At 46.8% G+C, this 21,301-nt stretch overlaps 1 protein-coding gene across 5 annotated transcripts in view; it reads left to right on the top strand.

The window, feature by feature from the left end:
• PLXNA4 (plexin A4) overlaps positions 1-21,301 on the top strand; it is a 467,181-nt gene that overhangs the window by 35,960 nt on the left and 409,920 nt on the right. For 4 of the 5 annotated variants that reach the window (XM_072918513.1, XM_030289996.4, XM_041720978.2 and 1 more), the window contains exon 3: positions 14,391-14,573. In XM_072918513.1, coding sequence (XP_072774614.1) covers positions 14,391-14,573 — 183 coding nt within the window. Of the gene's footprint in view, positions 1-14,390; positions 14,741-21,301 lie in introns of those variants that run through there. The other variant, XM_072918521.1, reaches the window with a different exon arrangement.

The following is a 21,301-nucleotide window of genomic DNA, read 5'->3' on the forward strand; positions in this document are numbered from 1 at the left end:
CCCAGCTGTCAGCTCAGGAGCTGCTCACATCCCAGAGCTGTTCTCCTGGGAGATCCTGGCCTGATCCACCTCCCAGACTAAGAGACTCCAGTCCCTGCCATGAAAAGGTGTCACCTTCACCACTGCAGCTTCCACCAGATATGCAGCACCAATATCTCTCCAAGATAATCAAAGTGTCAGTCCCCAGCTCCTGCCTGGCTTCTGCCTTTTGCTGGTATTTTCCTTTCCTTTTGGCAGGAAATGGGGTTTGACTGTTTAAATTGCTGTATTCAGTCTCTTCCTGTTTTTCATGGCAGAGCTGTCACTTGGGGGAGAACAGAAATGTTTTCAAAGCTGGCTGGCCAACAAAAGACCTTGTGTGAAGAGCTGGGCAATATTTTCCCAACACTTTGCTACCAGAAGTGGATGTTTGGGTCCCAAGCCATTGTCTGACGAGTGACTTGGCTGTGAAGGCTTCCTGTGCTTCTGGTGGCTGTTGGGAACTCCCCAAACCCTCTTTGCAGATGCTGCTGGTGAAATCTCTGAGAGTCCTGCACCATCTCCATGCATTTATTCCTTGAGTATTTATTCCTGCTCTCCTGCTCTCTCCTGCTCTCTCCTGCTGTCCCTGCATCCCCTGCCCATCCCAAATGCCCTCCAAGCAATCACTGCTGTTGTCACAGGGTTGAGCTGGATTCAGGAGGAGTTTTTGGATTAGTCCTTCCATGCTGGGCACGTTTGGAGGCCAGCTGGGTGCACAGACATTTTCCTTTGGCAGCGTTGGGATGAACACTGCCTTCTCCTTGGGGATGACCCTTGGGCTCCCTCCTGTTCCATCCCACCAGGTTAGGAAGGGCCATTTCCATCTCAACTGGTGGAAAGACTTTGTGTAAGGTATGGGACAGTCAGCTTGACTCCTGGCTGAGATTTTTCAGCCTATTTCATATTCCTCTTCCTCCCAGGCTTGTGCTCATCATCCATGGTGTTACCAGGACACAGAGCACCTCTGAGACACCAGGATGGGGAGCAGCAGGAGGTTGTTTTATAGGGGGGTTGGCTAAGGCACAAAAATGCAATTTGTAGCCCAGGGTCTCCTGGATCTTAGTGCTGTGCCCATCTGTTGCAGGAGGAAATCTCTTCCTTGCTCTTACATTCCTCTCTGGCATGCCAGGCAGAAGAACAGGGTCATTTAGAAAGAAGAACCAGCTGGAGCTGCTGGAAAGAAGGGGTGTTTCGAGGGAAAAAATCACTTTACAAGCAAAAAAGCAGGAATTGTCATCCCTATCTGTCATTTCTCCCACTTTCCATTAAAAGAGAAAGGCTGGGAAAAAGGAGTGTTAGCTTTTGCTTAGTCCTGGGGAAGAGGAAGGTGTGGAAGGAGGTCCATGCTTTGGCATTTTGCCCTTTTCTCCTGGCTGGATTGGTGAGTACGTGAGCCTGACTCTTTCCCAGGGGAATGGATCAATCACAGGGATGAGTTATCAGTTTCATTTTACCTCATAGTCTCCCTGTTTGCCAGCTGGGCTATCCTAAGTAAATCCCTTTGTGTGTGTCAGTGCCACTGGTGCTTGCACAACAGCACTTTTTGCTCGTCCCAGCTGAACAGACCACGCAAAAATTTTGTGTACACATCTTTATTCCAAGTTTTACAGGCTGGTGTTTCTGATTCAAAGGGTTTGTGAGCAGGTGAGGTCAGTTCTTGGTCAATTTTTAACAGCATTTTCTTCTTTTTCCTCTGAAAATGCAAATAAGAGCAGGAAACCCCTACAAAAATGATAAAGTTCAGTTTTTGGAAGGGCAGTACCCTCAGCAATGCTGTAATGCCTCTCTGGGAATGCTCACTGGAGACTGGGAGCCGGAGCAAACAGGCTGCTGGCTGCCAGATCTGTGTTTGTGCACTTGGTCACATCGGTTTGTGTTGGATGCCGTGCGTGGCGTGTGCTCTGCTGGGCCAGCAGCTGTGATAAGAGGTGACAAGTGTCCTCCTGCCCACACTGGGGCTGGAATCTGAGCTGGGGAGGGAGAGGGACACAATCACTTCTGGTTGTGCTAAGAGTGAGTTATAACATCTGTATTGTCTCACCCTTCTGATGAGACGGAAAATAAAAGTTTTTAAAACACCTCTCAGTTGCCCCATCTCTAAGTCAAAAAAGGGTATAATCTGACAAGGCTCTGGCTCAGGATTTCTGCAGCTGAGCTCTGGGATTTGCAAATCTCCCTCTGCACCTTCATTTCCAGCAGGTCTGAGCATCACCTCCCCTGCAAAGCTGGCTCTGCTCGGAGTGACAAACTTCCACAGACAGAAATCCCCACATGAGGCAGCTCAGGGAGCTCTCTTCAGGAACACAGCTGGTATTTCTCATGCTTGTGGTGGAAGTGGCCAGAGATGTCTGGGGCCGTGCTCTTTGGAGAGCAGCTGAGTTCATGTCTCCGGTGCACCCAGTAAAGTCCTGCCCTCTCTGAACTGGGATTGGAAAATTCTCCCCTCTGTGAGGTGAGCTCAGGCAGAGTGTGGGTGCATCTCTTTGCCCTGGGCGATGGTTCTCTCTCCCAGGTGCCACCTCAGCCAGCAGGGGTAAGGACAGGTCCCTGCCTCTGCAAAGTGCTCTGTGCTCCAGGCAGGGAAAAACGTGGCTTTGGGTGCTCTGAGGGAGAGCAAAACAAAAACTCTTAATCCCCTACATCAACAGAAGCTTGCACTTAAGAGCTGTAAATCAGGGCCTAATTGCGTGGAGAGGATGATTGCATTTGAGGTATTAAATAGGTTTCTCAGTATTAAACACCTGTCCTTGAAAGGATACTGCCTGACCAGTGGATGCAGAAAGAATTCTGCCAGTAATTAATTACCTTCAACCTGAAACACCCCATCATGAAACCTCTCCTTGTCCTGGGGGAAAAAACCCAAACATGCATTGGAAACAACCTTCCCAAAACCATTTATTTCCTTCCAAAGCATAAACCAGGAGGAAACCCTCTGCCTTGAAGTGGCTGGGTGCCAAACCCTCTCACAGAGCTGTTCTCTCACGTCTGGGTGACCCCGCTCGCACAAAATGTTCATTGAGGGCAGAGCAGGACCCATGGCTGCTGAGATATTCCAGGCACAGCTGCCTCCCCCACCATCCCTCCCATTTCTGCACCACTTTGGCTCTGCCTGAGCAGCTCAGCACCACCCCAGGTCCTGCTGGTCCCTGGTGGGCAGGTGAGCCAAGTGCCAGCTCCTCCATCCCTGCCCGCGCCGCCTCCCCGCGCTCCCTGCCGCACGGACAATTAGATTTATTTCTGGGAACTGCTCTTTGCTGCTTCCCCTGCCAGCAACCCAGGCTGTTTTCTTCTGTGGTCGAGCCCTGCGGTCGTCTGTGGCTCAGCTTTGCATTTTTGGAGGCCTCCACATGATCTGCTCACATTCTCTTCCCCGCCAGGAGATCGGCGACTTCGCGGAGCTGACCTCGCGTTGCCTCGCCAGGAGGTCGCCTGGCAGGCCAAGGGGAATGCTTGTGCAAGAGGGGTTTTTTTAAATTTAATTATTAAAAAAAAAAAAAAAGGCAGAAAGCAAATCCCAGATGTCCTGGAAGAGCCAGAAGCAAAATGACTCCAGCTCCCTTGATGAGGCTGATGCTATTTAAAGCAGCCGGAGAAGGGAGGTTGTACAATGCCCATTCTGTTGAGGAGAGGGTCGAGGGGGTGCTGGATTCAGCTTTGCTCTCTGGGATAAATCCTACACAGACCCTTCCTCCCTCGCCTGATGCCAGTGGAGCTGTCAGGGTGAAACACAGTGCAGGCTCTGTCTCAGAACTTGGAGGCTCAGTGAAGATATTCACCCTCCGGGAGTGATCTGATGTGTGTGTCTGTTTATTTATATTCCAGGAGTATAACATAAGACTTATTTGTTTTTCCCTCCCTGAAATGTTTCTATTTATCCAAATTGCATGGATGGGTTCCTATTGTACCTGGTAGGATAACACAGATATTGGAGGACTGGATAGTGTGGAGATGGAGATGAAAAAAGCTGTTTTACTCACAGAGAGATGCCTGAATCACATCTGACCATATTTCTACCCCAGACACTCCCAGCCTGGCACCTGCATGGCTTTGCTGTTGTAGGACATAGGTTTTGCTCTAAGTTTGTTTGAGAAGCATTTTATCATGAATAGGACAATCTTTGGGTAGCCTGGCAACAACTTTCAGACAAAATTTGGTGCTTTCAGAGCCAGCACAGACCTAGCTGAGTAGCTGTATCCAGGTTCAGGATGGAGCTGGAGTTCCATCTCTGGAAGTGCTCAAGGCCAGTCTGGATGAGGCTTTGAACAACCTGATCCAGTGAAAAGTGTCTCTGCTCATGGCACGGGGTGGGACTGAGTGGTCTTTAAAGTCCCTTTCAAGCCAAGCCATCCGATGATTCTTTTTTTAAAGAAATGCTCAACACTAGAAAAGGCAAGACAGCCAAACAAGACTGAAACTAAATGGTAAAGAGTTCCCTCTGTTTCCTCCATGCAGCACTGGGAGCTGGTGTAGCTGATGGAACATGTGGGTGACATTAGATCAGTAGGAACAACATTGCATTTCCCCGTTTCAATGTCATTACCCGTCATTGTCAGTGATCCAAATTATAATAGGATTTGTACAGCTGATTTATCCTGTAAACAAGCAATATTAGCCAGGCACGTATTTAGACAAGGAGAGAGAGTGGGAGAGGCAGAGGGAATGTGCAGAAGGGAATAATAAAAATTCACTCCTCCTAATGAAGGAATGACCTGGTACTCTTGGGTTGGGGTTGTTGCTGGGGATCCCACTGCAGGAAAAAACAGGGCTGTGATTGTGATGGTGTCCCTGCTCCCAGGGCTGGCTGCAGCCTCCCAGTTGCTCAGTCCTGCTTCCAGATTTGGGACCAGTTGGAGCTTCAGTGAGTTCACGTTGGTACAAACGCTCTGAATTCCTCGATCTGCTCAGATAAGCAGCTACAAGTGGGAGATCTTCCCTTTCAGGGCTGGAGTGCTTTAGTTTGCTGTTTAAACTGATAACCAGCCTTCTTTAAATTCATCTTCTGTGAGATGATGGGACCAGACACATCTCGATTCGCCCTGATACAGATGCCAGCCCTGGATCTCGACTCTCCTTTATTGAGCAAGCCGAACTCTCACCATTTCCCGGTGCTGAAGAGCAGCAGCACATACATCTCACTCATTACAGCACTTAAATCACCTTTTCAGGACCGTGGTGAGGCTTAATTAATGCTTTTCAAAGGCTCAGGGCTCTCGGGGTGAAGGTGTTGCCTGCATGCAAAGCAGTTTTGTTGTTTCATTTCTGCAGCGTTGTTGGCGCGGGTGGCACTTTGCAGTCCAAATGATGACTTTTTTTTCCCCTGTGTAACAAAATAACAATTATAGCAATTTGATGCAGTGAATTGCTGGTGGTGCCAGCAAAAGGAGGCATCCAGACTTTATCTGACCAGGTGCTGGTGTGCATTCAATAGGAATGAGAGGGCTGATCAGGGAAATGGGACATCCTTTAGGATGAAATGCAGCACCTTCTCTCGAAAGTGTCTTTCTGCTTACAAAAAACTCCCTTTTCACCTAAGATTTCATCTCTCTGGGACTCATTCTTCCCCTGTCAGCCACAGCAGCACCAGAGAATATCAGTGCTGCTATGTTTCAGGTGTGTAACAGAGCTTTGCTGCTGGAGTAAGTTTTTACAGAAGGGCTCTAGCAGCTTATTTGATCAATACTTCCCTTTTGAAAGATCCCTAAATGCTTATTTACCCAACAGTCCGTGGCAGTTTCAAAGGCAGAGTCTCCACACTCAATAATCTCTTTTTTTTGGGGTGTGAAAAATTTTAAGTGAATTTTTCAAAGCACTGATCTGAGAGCCACGGAGATTTATATTCTTCTGTTTATCCTTCAACGCCTCAGCCCTATGATCCTCTGAGCCAGCAAGGGGAAGTTTATGGGACCACAGGAAAGCTCAGCTTCCTTTTGCACCTTTTACAGTCCCACTTGCTGCTCTTCAGGTCACATCCATCCTTCTGGCTTGTAGGAATGAGCCTCAGTGGCCACACAACTCTGGGGTGTGGTTTCCACCCCACCTCCATGGCTTGGAGTGCTGAGATTCTGAATTGTGATGCTGGAAATTTTCTGAAGAGGTGGAAATGCAATATGCAAAAGGGAGATTTGGCCGACACAGTGATGTTTGGGATTTGGAATGGGAAGATCTCCATGAATGGAATATTTTATTTATTATGTTTTATTATCTCGGTCTGCATTGCTGCTGGAGGTACTGTCCCTTCTCTGTGCCTACACCAGACTTCTGGGGTTTAACCAAGGCACTGGAAATACCACTTAAATCACAATATGACTTTCCTTCATGGGGGATATGAACAATTTCCCTCTAATCACAGCATCTTAGAATGGTTAGGTTGGAAAGGACCTTAAAACTCATCCAGTTCCACCCCCCTGCCATGGACAGGACAAATCCCACTAGAGCAGGTTGCTCAGAGCCCACAGCAGCCCAGTGCTGCTTCCAGAGCAGTCCCAGCAAAAGTGAGAACCAGAGATAGGCAACAAGGAAAAAAAAAATAATCTTTGCAGTTGTGTTGCCATGGATGTGATAGGGTCCAAGGTGTGACACAAACTCCAAGGTGTGACACAAAAAGTAAGGAAAGCAGCCAGATTGTTTAAATTTTGTATTACTGGGATCTAGAAAATTTGGAGGGGCTCACTAATGGATTTAGCTTGTGCACATCTTTGGGCACTGCAATCACTTGGAAAGGCAGCACTTGGAGGATGTTACATTTATAGCATAAATTTACAGCACAATTCCTTTTATCCACAATTACTGATAATCACCCAGCTCTGCTGAGGAAAAGGCCTGAAGACTAAAGGAACCTGTTGCTCTCTGCAAGAAAGGCAGCCTCCTCTTCAGGAAATTGCAAATTTTACGACGTGGAGGAACATGGTGTAGACTGTTGGGGAGCCTTACACTCCCAGCAGAGCAGGAACATAAATGCAGGCATAAAAAGTCTGTACTCCATTAAGATTCTGCAGCACTCTGGAAACTTGACACCAGTCCTTGAACTGATGCTTAAACTACAGACCTAGAAACCAAATGCCTGAACCAGTTCTAGTCAATTTGAGTAACCTTCCCTCTTGTTCTTGCGTTCCTGAACGGTGTCTGAACAAAAACCTCTCAGCATAGTGGGTGTAATTTCCCTGTAATTGGTAAAGTTACTGTAACTGCACTGTCATTTGCATATGGTGACATGTAATTGCACAGTAACCACTGCTGTGGGTGCACAAGTGAAAAGCAGCGTGCAATTAAAATGTATTTCCAAATGCTGGCTCTCGATCCAGCCTCTGTTATATCACAGAGCACCCTGAGGAAACAGGGCTGGGTATTTTTGGAGGTCATTAGACTCCAAACCAGCCACTGAAGAGGGGTGGGTTGGTGATCTGTGCTATCTTTGGTCACTGCCCATCTCTTTTTGAACTGTAGATGACAAAGGTCTGCAACCAGGCAAACCTGCTGCCTTTTCCTGAGCCACTGCCAGGAAAGGCTGGGATGGGGAGGGCAGTGACAGGCATCAAATTCCAGGAATAAGGTGGCAGGAGGGGAAAGCCAGAGGGGCCCTGTCCATGTTGCACTGGGATTTCACAGCTCAGCACAGCAGCAGGATGCAACCTGATGGTTCTGCTGAGGTTCTGTGGGGAGAAAGGGCAGCTGGACCAAAATCCACTGATTTCACAGAAGGCAGAATGGCCAGAAGCAGAGATACTGCAGGAGGGAGAGTCCATCCAGCTTCAGGAATGCCAAGGATTAATGCCATGGGCAGGGCAAAGCAGCATCCAACCAGGAGTTCACCTTGCACTCAAACCATGCTCAAACCATCAAAACACTGTGTGCAGGCAAACAGGAGAAGCACAAGCCTTGGGTACCATCCTGCTGCTGCTGGAATTTAAAGTCCTGTGGTTTGCAGGGAGATGGTTTCCATTATTTCCAGCTCCACACTGTGGGGATTTATGGTTCACCCCTGCTCCAGGCGTCCTAAACCTTAAATTTCTTAGCTTGTGTTTCTTCAAATACCATGAAGTTCCTGCTGAGAGGTTTTTCTGTGTCTTCCATCTCTCTAGATTTTAAAATATCCTATAGAGTGGACATGTGCCCACCTTCAGCCTCACTCAGCCCTTGCAGTCAGGCAGGAAAGGAGATCCTGTAGTCAGGTGAGGGAAAAGACCTTGGATGTCTCCTTGCAAAGACTCAAAAGCCTGTAACTGTTGATTTCTTACTGCTGCTGGCTCCCTGGCCCTGCTGGCAGCACAGCCATCCATTAATGTGTGTTCCCTCCATCCTCTGCACCAGCCAAGCCTGAGATAACAGGAGAGAGGAGCCAAGTACCTGCCACCACATGGAGACAGGGCTGTTAGGTATTAGCTGTAAATCAAAGGCAAGACTTGGCCACTGGGACAGCCTTTATCCCTGGTGAATCTGTGGAATTGCTTTGGAGCCTGCTGAGATAGCTGGGAAAAAAGGGCTTTGATTGAGGAGGAAGATTCTGCTGGAGTGAAAGCAAGGAGGAGTGAGGGGTGGCTAATCCTTTATCGAGGCTCTTCCCCAAATGTGGATTAAGCTGTGTTTGATTATCAGAGGCTGTTTCAGAGGCAAACAGTGAAAGCAGATGTTTAAGGGACAATTGGTGTGTTATGAGCACTGTTTGCCCATGTCCCCTGACGTTTGGTGCTCGCTCCTGCTGGGAATGAGATGAGGACAGGGAAGGAGGTGATGCAATCAAATCTCCAACCCTCCTGCTGAATTTGGGGGTTTTGGGGGCTCAGCCAATCCCTCCAGGACTGAGCCAGCACCAGCTTTGTAAACCCATCCTGTCCAGGAGGGCTTGGATGTGTTAATTATTTATTTGATAGGCTTAATCCTGGAGAAGGGAAACGCCTGCCAGAATCCTGTAAATCAGGGCCATTCTTTTGCTCATCCTTCCTATTTCAGTGGTGACTGTGACACTTGGCCACGGTGTCACGGCTGCAGATGGTTGGTGACACAGGCAGAGGTGGCAGGAGAAGAACACAACCAGGTAGAGAGGCAGCTGGTGGGGCTGGGAAGGGCATTTATTTATACCCTGGGAGCTGCCAATCCATCTCAGATAAAGGTAATTTGGCTGTGCAGAGCACCTTACAAACCTGTGCTTCTCAGTTTCCCTGGGGCAGGGTGGTGGTGAGAAACATTCCCTCATTTGCAAGTGGGAATTCTGTGTGGGATGATGATGCTGTGATTGATCCCAGTCCAGTTTCCTTCCAAGTTACCTGCTGGCTGGGACTTTCTGGGTTGCATTTTAACTGCTCGGGATGTGAGAATTGCTGATATTATTCCCATCTCTTTAGACCTTCCCTTTGCCTCTCCCTGCTATCCCAGCCACCGTTAGAAGTGAATTCATGCCCTCACCTCCTCCTTCATTCTGGAAAGTCGTTAACATGAAATTGCCAGGCAGAGAAGCTCCAGAGAGTTTAACGTGGCTACTTTATATTGCTGCTAGGAGTGTCTGGAATTGAAAATAAACCTGTGCTTGCAACTCCTGACCCTTTCATCATAAATCCAAACTTCCTTACGTGTCTCTCTTTGCTGCAGAAGACTGTATTTCTACAAAGGCCTGTGTGCTGCTGAGAGCCACAGCTGTGCAGGAGCCTGGTGGTGTTTATTTGTAGGGTTTTGCTTGCTGGCTTTTTTTTGGCAGATGATCCCCAGAGGAAATAACCCAAATATGTTCAATGAAAATAGTTTTCGTGTGGCGTGTGGCTTGCTGGCCTTGCTCCTGTTCCTGGGGGAGGGTTATGGCAAACCACAACGCTGTGATTGCTCCTCTGGCACCCAACCAGCAGCACGTGAGTGGACACAGAGTTCTAGAACAGTTTGGGTTGCAAATGACCTAAAGAACATCAAATTCCACCCCCTGCCATGGGCAGGGACACCTTCCACTATCCCAGGATGCTCCAAGCCCCATCCAACCTGGCCTTGGACACTTCAGGGATCTAGGGCCTCCCCACCCTCATCACAATTTCTTCTTTAAACCTAGTGTGACTCTACCTTCTTTAAAAAATCTGCCCCCCTATTTCTGTGTAAGTCCTTCCTATAAGGATGTGTTCTCCTGTAAGTAATGTCAGAGGAAAAAAAGTTATAAAAATAGGCTTAAACTTAATTTTGTGTCTGTGTGGGATTATCAGCCCCATTAAGGGTAGGTCTGAGTTCACCTGGAGCCCTACCCAGGGGCAATTAGACTAATGAAATCTCAACAGGCTGCAAATGAGCCACAGGTGTTTGTGCTTAACGCTGTGATTTTGGGGGCTGTGTCATCCCGGGCTCCTGCCTGGGGTTGGGAGGATCTGGATTGGATAGAAAAGCAGCCAGATGATTGTATGGATCCTTTCTGATCTCAAATGCTTCAGCTGGAGGGGTTGGTTTTGGCTGTGTTCATCCAGGGAGGATGCCTTCCACTGTGGCAGCTCTGCTGGATTAATCTCATTTTGCTGTTTGTCAGAGGAATTTTCTCTGGTTTGGGATGGAGCTTTGCACCCTGCACCTTAGGTAAGATGTCTGCTAGCCCTATGAAGCTTTTCATCATCTTGGTGGTGAAGAAAGCTGTCTTATTTTCCTTGGAAACTTTCCTCCCTTTCCCATCTTTCCACTGTTTGGGAGTTTCTTGCTTTCAGCCTGAAGTGATTCTATTCAGCGTGTCAGGCTATCAGAGTGAGCACTGAGGCAGTTTGATTATACCCCTGAAACACAAATTGTGTGTTGGAGTCCAGGACATCCCTCTGGCTGTGTCCAGACCCTGGCAGGGGGCTCAGAGACCTTGGCATGAAGTCAAAAACACCTGTGGCTTCTATTTTAGCCCATGGAAAAGGCTGCCAACTCTGTATGAGGGATTACAAGCCACACGGGTTTGAGTAGTGTGGTAGTTGAATTTACACAGGGTGAAAAAGTAGGATTTTGGGGTTTTTTTAGATTGTGGTTCAGGGGGTACAAGATGGAGGGATTTGGGTGTGTCCTGACCTTTTCCTTCTTCTTGCCCTCCATGTCTTGCTGTGATGGTGACACTTTATTGGTTTAAGGTAGAGACACACTGTCCAAAATAGATGATACGTATTGGCACATTATTGCAAACATAGTACACGTAGTTTTGAGTATATAATGTAAACTCTGTCTGAGGCAACACACAGATTGCCATGGCCTCCTTGCTAGCCAGAGCTCAGCAGGTCAGAGAAAGAATGTTATAGATAAGGAAAAATAAACAACCTTGATCAGCCAATCCTACGAATTCAGACTCTTTCTTTGGCTGCATGAGCTGGGAAAAAAGGACTTTTACACTCCTGGGGCCATCCCAGCAGAGCAGACCCTGAGAACTGTGCTCATCTCTGAGCTTAAGAGTTTCTGGGCAAACTGGGCCTGACTTAAAGACCTGGATTCTTGGATCTTACATCCATAGGACAATTCAAGTTGGAGGGACATCAAGGGGCCGTACAGTTGTGCTGAGGGGATCATCTGGAGTAGTTTTGTGGCCACCTGGCTGTGCTGGAAGGTGCATTTCCAGTTTGGTTGGGTGGTTCTTTCTCTGACACACCTCCTTTCTCCTGCTGATAATGGATTTATTTCCATGTATTAGAGCTTGCAGATTTATCCAGGACTTGTTGCTGTCGTTTTGGACTAGCAGCATCCTGCCTGCTGCTGCTGGAGGCTGCTCTGCTCCCTAATTGCTCTTTGAGCCTGTGTTTTAGCTCTGCTAAAAAGGGCAGTCCACAAACACTAATGACTCCTGCAGGCCAGAGCTCAGGCTAGCTGATCCCTCCTAATGGCTCTTTGAATTCCTCCTAGGTTTTATGTATTTATAAACACATTTAGGATGCATTATTCTTCTATTCAGCAAAACCATCTGTAATTATTGCCTGTAATTGCTGGGTGAGGATAAAATGAATCAACTATCGGGCTTTTACTGCTCGTGAGCTCAAGCAGGGACCATCACTTTTTTTAGCCGTGTTTCCAGGAAGATGTTCAAAGAAAATTGTCATGGTCCTTTAGTACTGATATATCACAACTAGGCAACCTTCCTGTACACTTTATTATTGCTTTTCTAGGCTTTAGCAAAACATTTTAAGTGGATGCTTAACTTGAAATCTGTGAGTGGCCCCAGAGAAGTTAATAAAGTCCAACTGCTCTGGCAGTTGTGTGCTGGGATATTTGGAGTTTTATTTGATTTATTCAGTGAGGTGTGAGGTGTATTAGCTTCACCTGACTTGATGGTGCCTGAAGGTAGAAGATCTGCCTGTGCCACGTTCCTGCTGTGTTTCTGGAACACCCTGGAGCCCAAGGAAATGCCCTTTATAACTGGACATGACATTCATTTAAGTGACAGGATCCCAGTGGAGCATCTACCTGGTGAAAATGCTGCTGAGTTCGAATGCTGTGGATGTTGGAGCTCAGGCAGCAGTATTGATGAAAAAAAAAACCCAAAAAACAAAAAAGCTGGAAAGCCCCCGTGGCAGCTGTGGAAATTTCCCTCCTCTTCAGGTAATTACAGCATCCCAGTTAAATCACAGAATGGTTTGGGTTGGAAGGTGCCTTCAAGAAAGGAAACATGGGTGCGAATGTCCTTACAAACAACTCGATGGGTGAGGGGTCTTTAGGAGGAGTAGGTGTTAAGGTCTTTGAAATGGGCCTAAATGTCTCTACAAACGATACCCGGGAATTTTAACTAGGGTTTGAACTCCTGAACTTCAGGGTTGGACAAAGGGGTGCAGGTAAAGTCTGTGGCACTTCTGGTGGATCCCCTGAAGCCAGAACTGCTGAATTTTGGGGGAAATGCTGGGTTCAAGGGGGGATATGTGGTAGGTGGTTTGGGAAGGCTGCACCTTCCTGGTACTGGGGAAAGGAAGAGGGTGAGTTTGGGATAAAAGGAGGCTGCATCCTCTGAAACCTCGAGAGAAAAACCCCATGGGGGTATGTCCCAGTGGGGTCACTCTCCATTTATTTGAATAAAGTTGCAGAACTTCTCTGTCTCATTTATGGACTATTGTAAATGCAGATGAACCCAGTGGGAAGAAATGATGGTGCCTGACTCCAGTTCAGGAGGCTGAAGGATTTCTTTATTATAGCTATATTATAATACATTAATATACGTTTTAAAGGAGATACTAAAACTACAAACCTACTTTTTCTAACTACCATATCTAACTAACTCCCAACTTGTGCCCCTCTCTGAGAGTCCAGCCCCAGGTGGGTTGGATTGGCCATCAGGCTCAAACAATCCTCACCAGAACCCAACCAAGCAATCACCCCAGGGAAACAATTCTCCAACCACATTCCACATGGGAAAAACAAGGAATTTTTCTCTATGAAAAATCCTGAGAGAGAGGAGAATGTGCCTGCTATGATAGATAGACACCGGCTTTTCACAGCATTTTTTCCCCTCACCATCCAGTCCCACCCCTCTGCCATGGTCTTACCTTCACCTGTCCCAGGTTGCTCCAAGCCCTGTCTCACCTGGCCTTGGACACTTCAGGGTTCCAGGGGTAGCCACAGCTTCTCTGGACCATGGGTGCCAGGACCTCACCACCCTCACAACCAAAAATTTCTCCCCATCTTATGCTGCTCTCCAGCAGCTTAAACCAATTGCCTCTTGTCCTGTCCCTCCATCCCTTGTCTCAAGTTCTGCTCCAGCTCTCTTGGAGCCTCATCAGGTACTGGAAAGGGCTTTAAATTCATGGTATTTAATTCTTACCATGGTCTCCTCTACAGATTTAGCCTGGGCTGACCATCTGACTATCTCTTGCTTGGACAATGCCTGGACACACCTTGGAGGATGATAATTTCCAAGATGTAACATAAGCAACCTTACTGAGTTTAGAATTAGGATTTATTTAGTGGTTATTTAGGCTTTGTAGATGTGATCCTTAGTGTTGGATCCTGGGTCCAGAGGACAGGTCAGGATCCATTTTATTTGCCAGTGCAGATTTAGCTCAGTGGTTCTTACTCTGGATCTATGGAATGGTTTGCTTTTTTTTTTTTTTTTTTTGACAGAACTTAGGGAAGTTTAAGACATTTTCAGCAGACTTTCACTTGATTGGTGAGTCTTGACTGGCAAAACTGACTGGTAAAGCAGTAGGAAAAAGGCTTCATGTAATGTATCCTGCTGGGCTGTCATTCAGGAGAACCAACTTTCCACTTCTGCTTCTGGCTGTAACTCATTGTGTAACTTCAGAGAGGTTTTTTCTTTTTTCCACCTCTTTCTCCAGTCCTTGTTGATTTTTTTTGTCAGCCTGCATAAATTACAGCCACCTTATGCAATAGATGGATACTTCCCAAATGGCAAAAAATTTTAGTGACTTCAGCTGTTTACCCTCTTCTTCTTTCTTCCTTTGCAGCTGTTAACAATTGATGACAATTTCTGTGGCCTGGATATGAATGCCCCCTTGGGAGTATCATCCATGGTGCGAGGGCTCCCCATTTTCACCGAGGATGGGGACAGGATGACCTCGGTGATTGCCTACGTCTACAAGAACCATTCCCTGGCTTTTGTGGGCACCAAGAGTGGGAAGCTCAAGAAGGTAAGACCTGTGTGGTCCTCTAAATCAGATTTTCATATTTTTATGGTGATTTAAGTGTTGCAACAAGCATGAGCGCGGTCCTTGTCCTAAGGTGCTCCTGTTTTGAGGATTAAAAAATGGTTTGGTTGGCAAAAAAACTGTGTTTCACCCCCAAGGGATAGAGATGATCTGAGAAAGGATAAAATCCTCTTTCCAAATGGTTATTCATCAATAAATTAATGCTTCAGAAGTCAAACCACAGCCCCAGTCGCAGATGGACGTGATGTAATTTGCATCCAACAGGATTTTCGGTGTTCAGACCATCTCTAATTGTGACATTGATCACAGGGTGTCTGTGCATGCTGGAGAAAAACTGACTGGGGCTGAAGTTTGGGAAACAGGATTTATGCTCTGGAAATCTTTCTTCAGAGCAGTGTGACTGGGCTGTGATTTCACCACGAGCCCAGCACGGGGTTAGCGGCCGCCCCGTTGACGTCAGGCTGGGGGTTTGTGCTGAAGGAAAAGGGTTTACATCAAAGGAAAGCTGTGTCCTGGGCCATAATGGACTTTATGTTTATGGTTGATGCTGCACAAATGGATCAAGAGTGTGTTTGTGCTCGTCTCTGGGCATTCTCGCTGGAAATGTGCCCATTGCATGGCTGGGGTTTGCCTTGTGACGCCCTCAGAGAGGCTGGAGAGGTGGGATCCTCAACCTGTGGCTTTCCCAAGGAAAGAAGAGTTGTTGGAAGTGGGCTAATGATGGGCACTGCCTCCATTTCAGCCCCTCTGTGCCAGTCTGACAATGTTGGTCTGAATGTTCAGCTCAGGAGTGTGGTAAAACATTGCCTGTGCAAGGAGATGGTGGCTTAGCTGTGGTAATGGAGATTTGGGAGAAGCTGGGAAGGGAGGTTAGAGCCTGGTGATGTTTTATGATGTTGTTTCCTCTTTAAATCCCTTTTGCAAGTAAAGACTTCCAAGTTGGGGCAAATAAAGTGCTGTGAAAAGGTGATCCGCTGTGTCTTGTGGGGAGTGAAGGGAATTTGTTCATGGACGCTTAGGGATAGTCTGGAATCTCTGGTTTTATTCCTCTACCTGTTTCTTCACTTGAAAAGCAAATCTGGGCTGTAAATTCATATGGCATTTCCCCCATGCAGAGGGAGGAATGGGATCCTGCCCACTGGCAAATGTCTCTGGCTTTGCTTGAAGCAGAGGAAAGGCTGCTCGTGTTTTTGAAAAGAAAATATGGTAGGATATTTTTTTATTCAGGCATGTGAAAAAAGAGCGAAACTGTTTTTAAAATGGTCATAATAAAAATAATCTCCTTCCCTGGCTGATTAGTTTTTGCTTCCCTGTCATGTGTGATATCATAATAAACTGTTCAGTTCTCCAGTCAGTCTCTTGGATGGAGGGAAATGGGGCAGCTGAGATCTGAATGGTAAATATCAAAAAGACCTAAACTCTTAATGACTGTTCTCCCTGCACTCACAAGCTTTTGGTTGGGGTTTTTTTTGGCTTCAGGAGAAGAAAACTCAGCCACAGCTCTGTCTTTGCCTTTGCAGGTCGCATTGCAGAGTCCAAGATCTGATTCTTTTTTAATAGGGGAAAATAGGAGAGAAAGATTTCTGTGCTTTGGAGTGTGGTAGGGAGCAGGGACAGCCTTATAGGGTAAAGAATGAGGAGAGGAGAGCTGAAGTGGCTGATGTAACTTGAGAAAGGGAATAAAATGAAGCTTTATCCTAATACGCTGAATATTCTACTTGCGGTAGTTCTCACTTTGGGTGAGTTGGAGCAGGGCTGGAATTTGCTCAGGTGAATGAATTTCCCCCAAAGAGGCAGAACAGAAAACAAAATGAGACTCCCCATACCACATGTGATTTTGGACCAGTTGATCCAGAGTCCTGGAAAAACCTGTAGGTGCTGTAGGTTCAGCCCAATCCTTGCTGTGTCTTCTGCAATCCCCAACTCTCCTCCTCACATTTTCCCCTTCCAGTGCTCCTGAGGGTGTCTGAGCCTGGGACAGCAACCTGTCACCTCCTGTGGGTGGTTTGGCACTCGGGATTTTCCCTTGATGCCCCCTGACCCCTGCCATGAACCTTTGGATGTTGTTTTCCACCTTGGCTCATCAATCAGGTGCTGCCAGGAAAACGCTGCACTGGGATTGCAGCTCCAGCATAATCCATTATTTTAGCACAAAGTTTGTTTTCTGCTCAAAAACAGTGGTAAATTGGAGTAAGCCTTGTAGGATTAGATGAAACTCCTGGACAAATCCCAGGAGCTGGGATTTTTTGGTTTTTTTGTTTGTTCTGTTGGGTCCTACCAGGCGTGTCACGCTCTGCTGCTTCTCCTGGTGCAGTGCAGCTCCTCGGTCAAGCTGCAGTGGAATATTTTGGATGGCATGAAAGAGGAGTTCTGAGATCATCCCCAAGATAGCAGGATTTATTCTCTGCTTGGAAGACTTGCTGCAATTCATTACAAGATGGTTTTGGAGAAACTTTGCTGCTTTTTTTTTTTTTCCTGCAGTTTCAGTATTTTCCTCTCTGTGTGGTTTTTTTTTTTTATGTTTGAAAGTGGCAGACTGTGCATCAGATTTTGATTTATGCGATCCATGAATGCTCTGCAAAATACCCACAGTCATAAAGCAATATCTGTTAGTTGATATACAAATGTCACATGTGTCAAAGGAATTTATCCAGTGGCACACACAACTGAAGGAAAATATTGTGCTTTACAGGAACATATCATTAAAATGAATACTAGCAGAGTATCAGGAATCTGCCCATGTAACCAAGACAACAAAGAGGGAAAGAAAAGGAAAAGCCAAGATAGAGATAGGGTAGGGAAAGTGTGAGTGATACCGAATGACACGATTGGCCCCAGCTATTTCACTGCCCCAGGCAAAATACATTTTGCAACCTCTGCTCATTCACAAAGCTCCATGTGCAGTCCATCAGGAAGGCACAGAATAATGTGCTGGAGAAATATTCCCTCCAGTTCTGCTGCCTTGTCCACAGCACAGCCCGGCCCTGCAGAATGAAGAAATAAAAATGGAAAAAGGATAAAAATGAAGAGCTATGGAAAAGGAAAAATTCTCCATGTCTAACACATAGAAAGCACTGTCCTTGCATTAAAGGTTTATTGAGATTTGTGGCTTCTTGAGGATGGAGAAAGATGGCCCAGGGAAGAGTTCAGTCCTTTGCTCTGCCAGGAACTTCTGGTGTGTCTCCATATTTCATTTTCTCTGTTGCAAATGGCAGGGAATGTTTTCCTTGCTCAAAGAGTGCTGAGAAAATTAATGTATTAAGTGCTATGAGGTGTGTGATCACCTCAAACAGCTTGACAGATCAGGTGGGATGGAAAACCAGCTCCTGACCACTCGTGGCATTGTTTAATGAGAAAAATTTAATCTTGCTGTGCTTTGGTTAGAACCCAGTGTCGGATTCCTGCTGTGCTGGCTGTCCCATGGTGCTCCCACGAGTCTGTACCACTTTGGTTTGGTGGTACAGACAGTTTTAGAGTAATCCAGGGATCCTGATGGGCTTCCTTGGCTGCAAACCCCTCTGTACTCTGGGGAATGCTTCAGGCAAAACCTGTGGCTGAAATGCAGTTGACAACCCTGGGAGTTTTTAGTGATTTCTTTCAGGAGATGCAAAAAGAAACTTCCTTGAGTTTAACAAATGTCTGGTTTCTCTCCCTGCAAACAGCACAGGAGTTATTCCTGGGGATGTTCTCCCTACAAAACACTTTGCTGTAAAACAGGAAGCTGCCAAAATTCCCTGGCTTTTTATTTTTCCTTTGCTCACTCTCTTGTTGCACACTCTGCTCTTCACTCCAGTGGCAGGAGAAAAGCAGGGATGCACCCACTTGGTTTGGATTTTTTTCCTGGTGCCACTAATACCTGGCATCACTAAGGGAGTGGAGCAATATTCCATATTCCTTGTATTCCTTCCCCAGGCATTTAATTTATGGGTCATTGCTTCTGTGCAGATCATTTCCAGTCAAAGAAATACAACTTACCTGCAATAATTCTGTGTGGAGGTGCAGGTGGAAAGGGTGAGTTGAGCTTACAAAAATGTCAGCCTGGGAGCAGCCCCAGGAATTGCATTTCTCACCAAAAAAGAGCTCTGGTCTATTTTGAAATGTTTATTTGATAGCAGAGTAATAGAAATTTTCCTTTATTTGAAACTTCCCTGTAAGACATTGTTTGGTTTCTTTTTATTCCATCCAAATAATTCACTCAAAGCCTTTTCTATGTTGAATTCCTTGCAGAGAGAGAACTTTGACTTAAAAACCAACACCTTCTCTGTGGGCTACATTTGATTTCTCATCAAACCCAGTCAGTCTGTGGTCTTTGAAGGGTTTTTAGATGTGAAATGTTGTGTGGGGTGAAGGTTTTGATTTGGATCCAACAGCTCTGAAATCTGACCAGCACTTCCCACCAGGTATCAACTCTATTGAGGAGAACATCCTCAGTATTGCCCAGTTCCATGGGTTATCCATCCTCTGGATACCCCTGAGCCCTTGGCACCCTGCTCACCTTGGATCCAGAGATGTAGCACCACAGGGAGAATTTAAAACCTGGGAGCTGGGAATTGCAGTTCTCACTTTGGCCCCTCTCACAGTGGTGTTGGGAAGTGCTAAGTTGGGAATGGAAACCTTCAAGGCCAGGTTGGATGGGGCTTGCAGCAACCTGGTGGAGTGGAAGGTGTCCCTGCCCGTGGAATTGGTGTCCCAGTTCCAACCAGGGGTTGGGATTTAATTCCCATCCGAGGAGGTGGCAGCGCTGGGATTGCCATGCATGGAATGTCACTCTGGTGGTAGCTGCAGGCACAGCCAGAGATCCCCACTGCTTCTCCAGGCCAGGGGGTTTCTGAAGACACACAAAACAAGAAGCCCTGCTCAGTTTTGATGCTCCCTGGAGGGAATTCTGCAGCTGACAGCTCTGTGAGAATGTCAGCAGGGAAACTCAGCTCCCTGTTCCTTCCCTCTGCTGCCTTTAAAACTTGAGGATCTTTTGAATTTTATTTTTTTTTCACCCAGCTGTTTGGCAGGTGGACTTGACTGCTCTGAAAACATGCTGGAGAGGCTCTGGCTCCTGCTGGGCAGATGGTTTCTGCAAGAGGGGCTGGTTCACCCAGGCCTCTCCTCACAGCTTCCTGAGCCAGCAGGAGTCCAGGTGTTTCACTGACTTGTGATGGAGTGATGCTGGTTCCTGTCAGAATTTGATGTTTGCAGTTGTCTGTGTCCTACTGTGATGTGCAGCCCCTCTTTGAGAGGTTGTTGCCAGCTTAGATGCCTGGAAATCAGTTAATTTTTCTGGCTGAAGCACTCAAAGTTTGGGGTTTTGGTAGCTGTGGTAAACTTGGCACTTGGTACTCACGTTGGGTGAAAGGCGTGGTGGGAATCAATGTGGACATTGAGCAGTGGCACAATTTCTCCTGGGTCATGTAAATTATTGTCAACTGATCATAAGGACCTAGAACATCACCTAAACATGAATGGATTCTGTTCCCATGGGTGAAATCAAAGATGCAGGATATGCAAATAGGGGTGCTGCCAGCAGATGGAGGGAAGGTCATCACCTTGGGCTCAATTGCCAGGCCACATCCACATCCTGCACCCAGTTTCAGGCTACTCAGAACAAAAACTTTGTTGACAACCAGAACAAGTTCAGGAAAGGGTCAAGAATTTGGCCAGGAGATGGAGAACCTGCCCTGAGAGGAGGGGAAGAGAGAAATGAGTTTATTCAGGCTGGAGATGAGAAAACGTGGAAGGGACTAGGTTACAGCATTCCCATGCCAACAGGGAGGTTATTGAGGAGTTGGAGAAGGGCTCTTCATGTTGGTGAGTGAGGAGAGGATGTGGAACAGCAGGCATAAGTTGGCATGAAAAAATTCCAATTGGATAGAAGGAAAAGCTTTTTGTCCATGAGGACCTTGAAGAAGCAGTTCCCATTCTTGGAGACTTTCAAGGCCAGAAGGGACAGAACAACCTGGTTTGATCTGACAGCAGAACCTGCTTTGAACAGGAGGTTGGGTTAGAGGACCTGTGAGGTCCCTTCCAGCCTGTGATCCATCCTCTGCCCTACACCCACATCAGAGGGGCTCTGTCCAGTCTCTGCTGCTGAAGTGGTACAGCCATCACTTGTTTGAAATACCCACTGAGGGTTCCATCACTGCAGGTGGCTGCTTTGCCTCTCATATCCCTCATTTCCCTCATTTCCATTGCTCTGGGACTTCCAGCTACAACTTGTCCCTGTCTTACACTGCAGCTTGTTGCAGTGTCTAACTGCAGTAGGAAAACTGCTTTTTTTTTTTTTCTTTTTTCCCTGTGACATGAAGGCTGTTCCTGGGAAGAACTGGAGCCTGCTTTTTGGCAGAGAGCAATTAATTTTCCATGTCTCTCCTTCGAGTAGCCCTCTCTGCTTTCTGACTACTCAGCAATCTCCATGCTGGTGTGCAGGGTTTGGCTGAGCTGTGCTTTTGCTGGGTGCTTTTCCTACATGAGTTGAGTGCTGCTCTTTTTCTTTTTTTTTTTTCTTGGATATTCTGGTTTAGCTGTGACTCAGAGTCTTGTCAGAGATGGAATCTTCTGATCATGCAGTGAGATTTGCAAATAACTGTCTAATCCCTCCAAATTCTACAGCAGCAGTTCTGCACTGTGTGTTTTCATTCCCAGCTGCAGGAGAAAGAGCAGGCTCCAGTGAGCCCACTGCAGCAGGGAAGGCAGCAGGTTGTACTTTCATCTCTTCA

This window comes from Taeniopygia guttata, chromosome 1A, assembly GCF_048771995.1.
Source record: "Taeniopygia guttata chromosome 1A, bTaeGut7.mat, whole genome shotgun sequence".
Lineage (NCBI taxonomy): Eukaryota > Metazoa > Chordata > Aves > Passeriformes > Estrildidae > Taeniopygia > Taeniopygia guttata.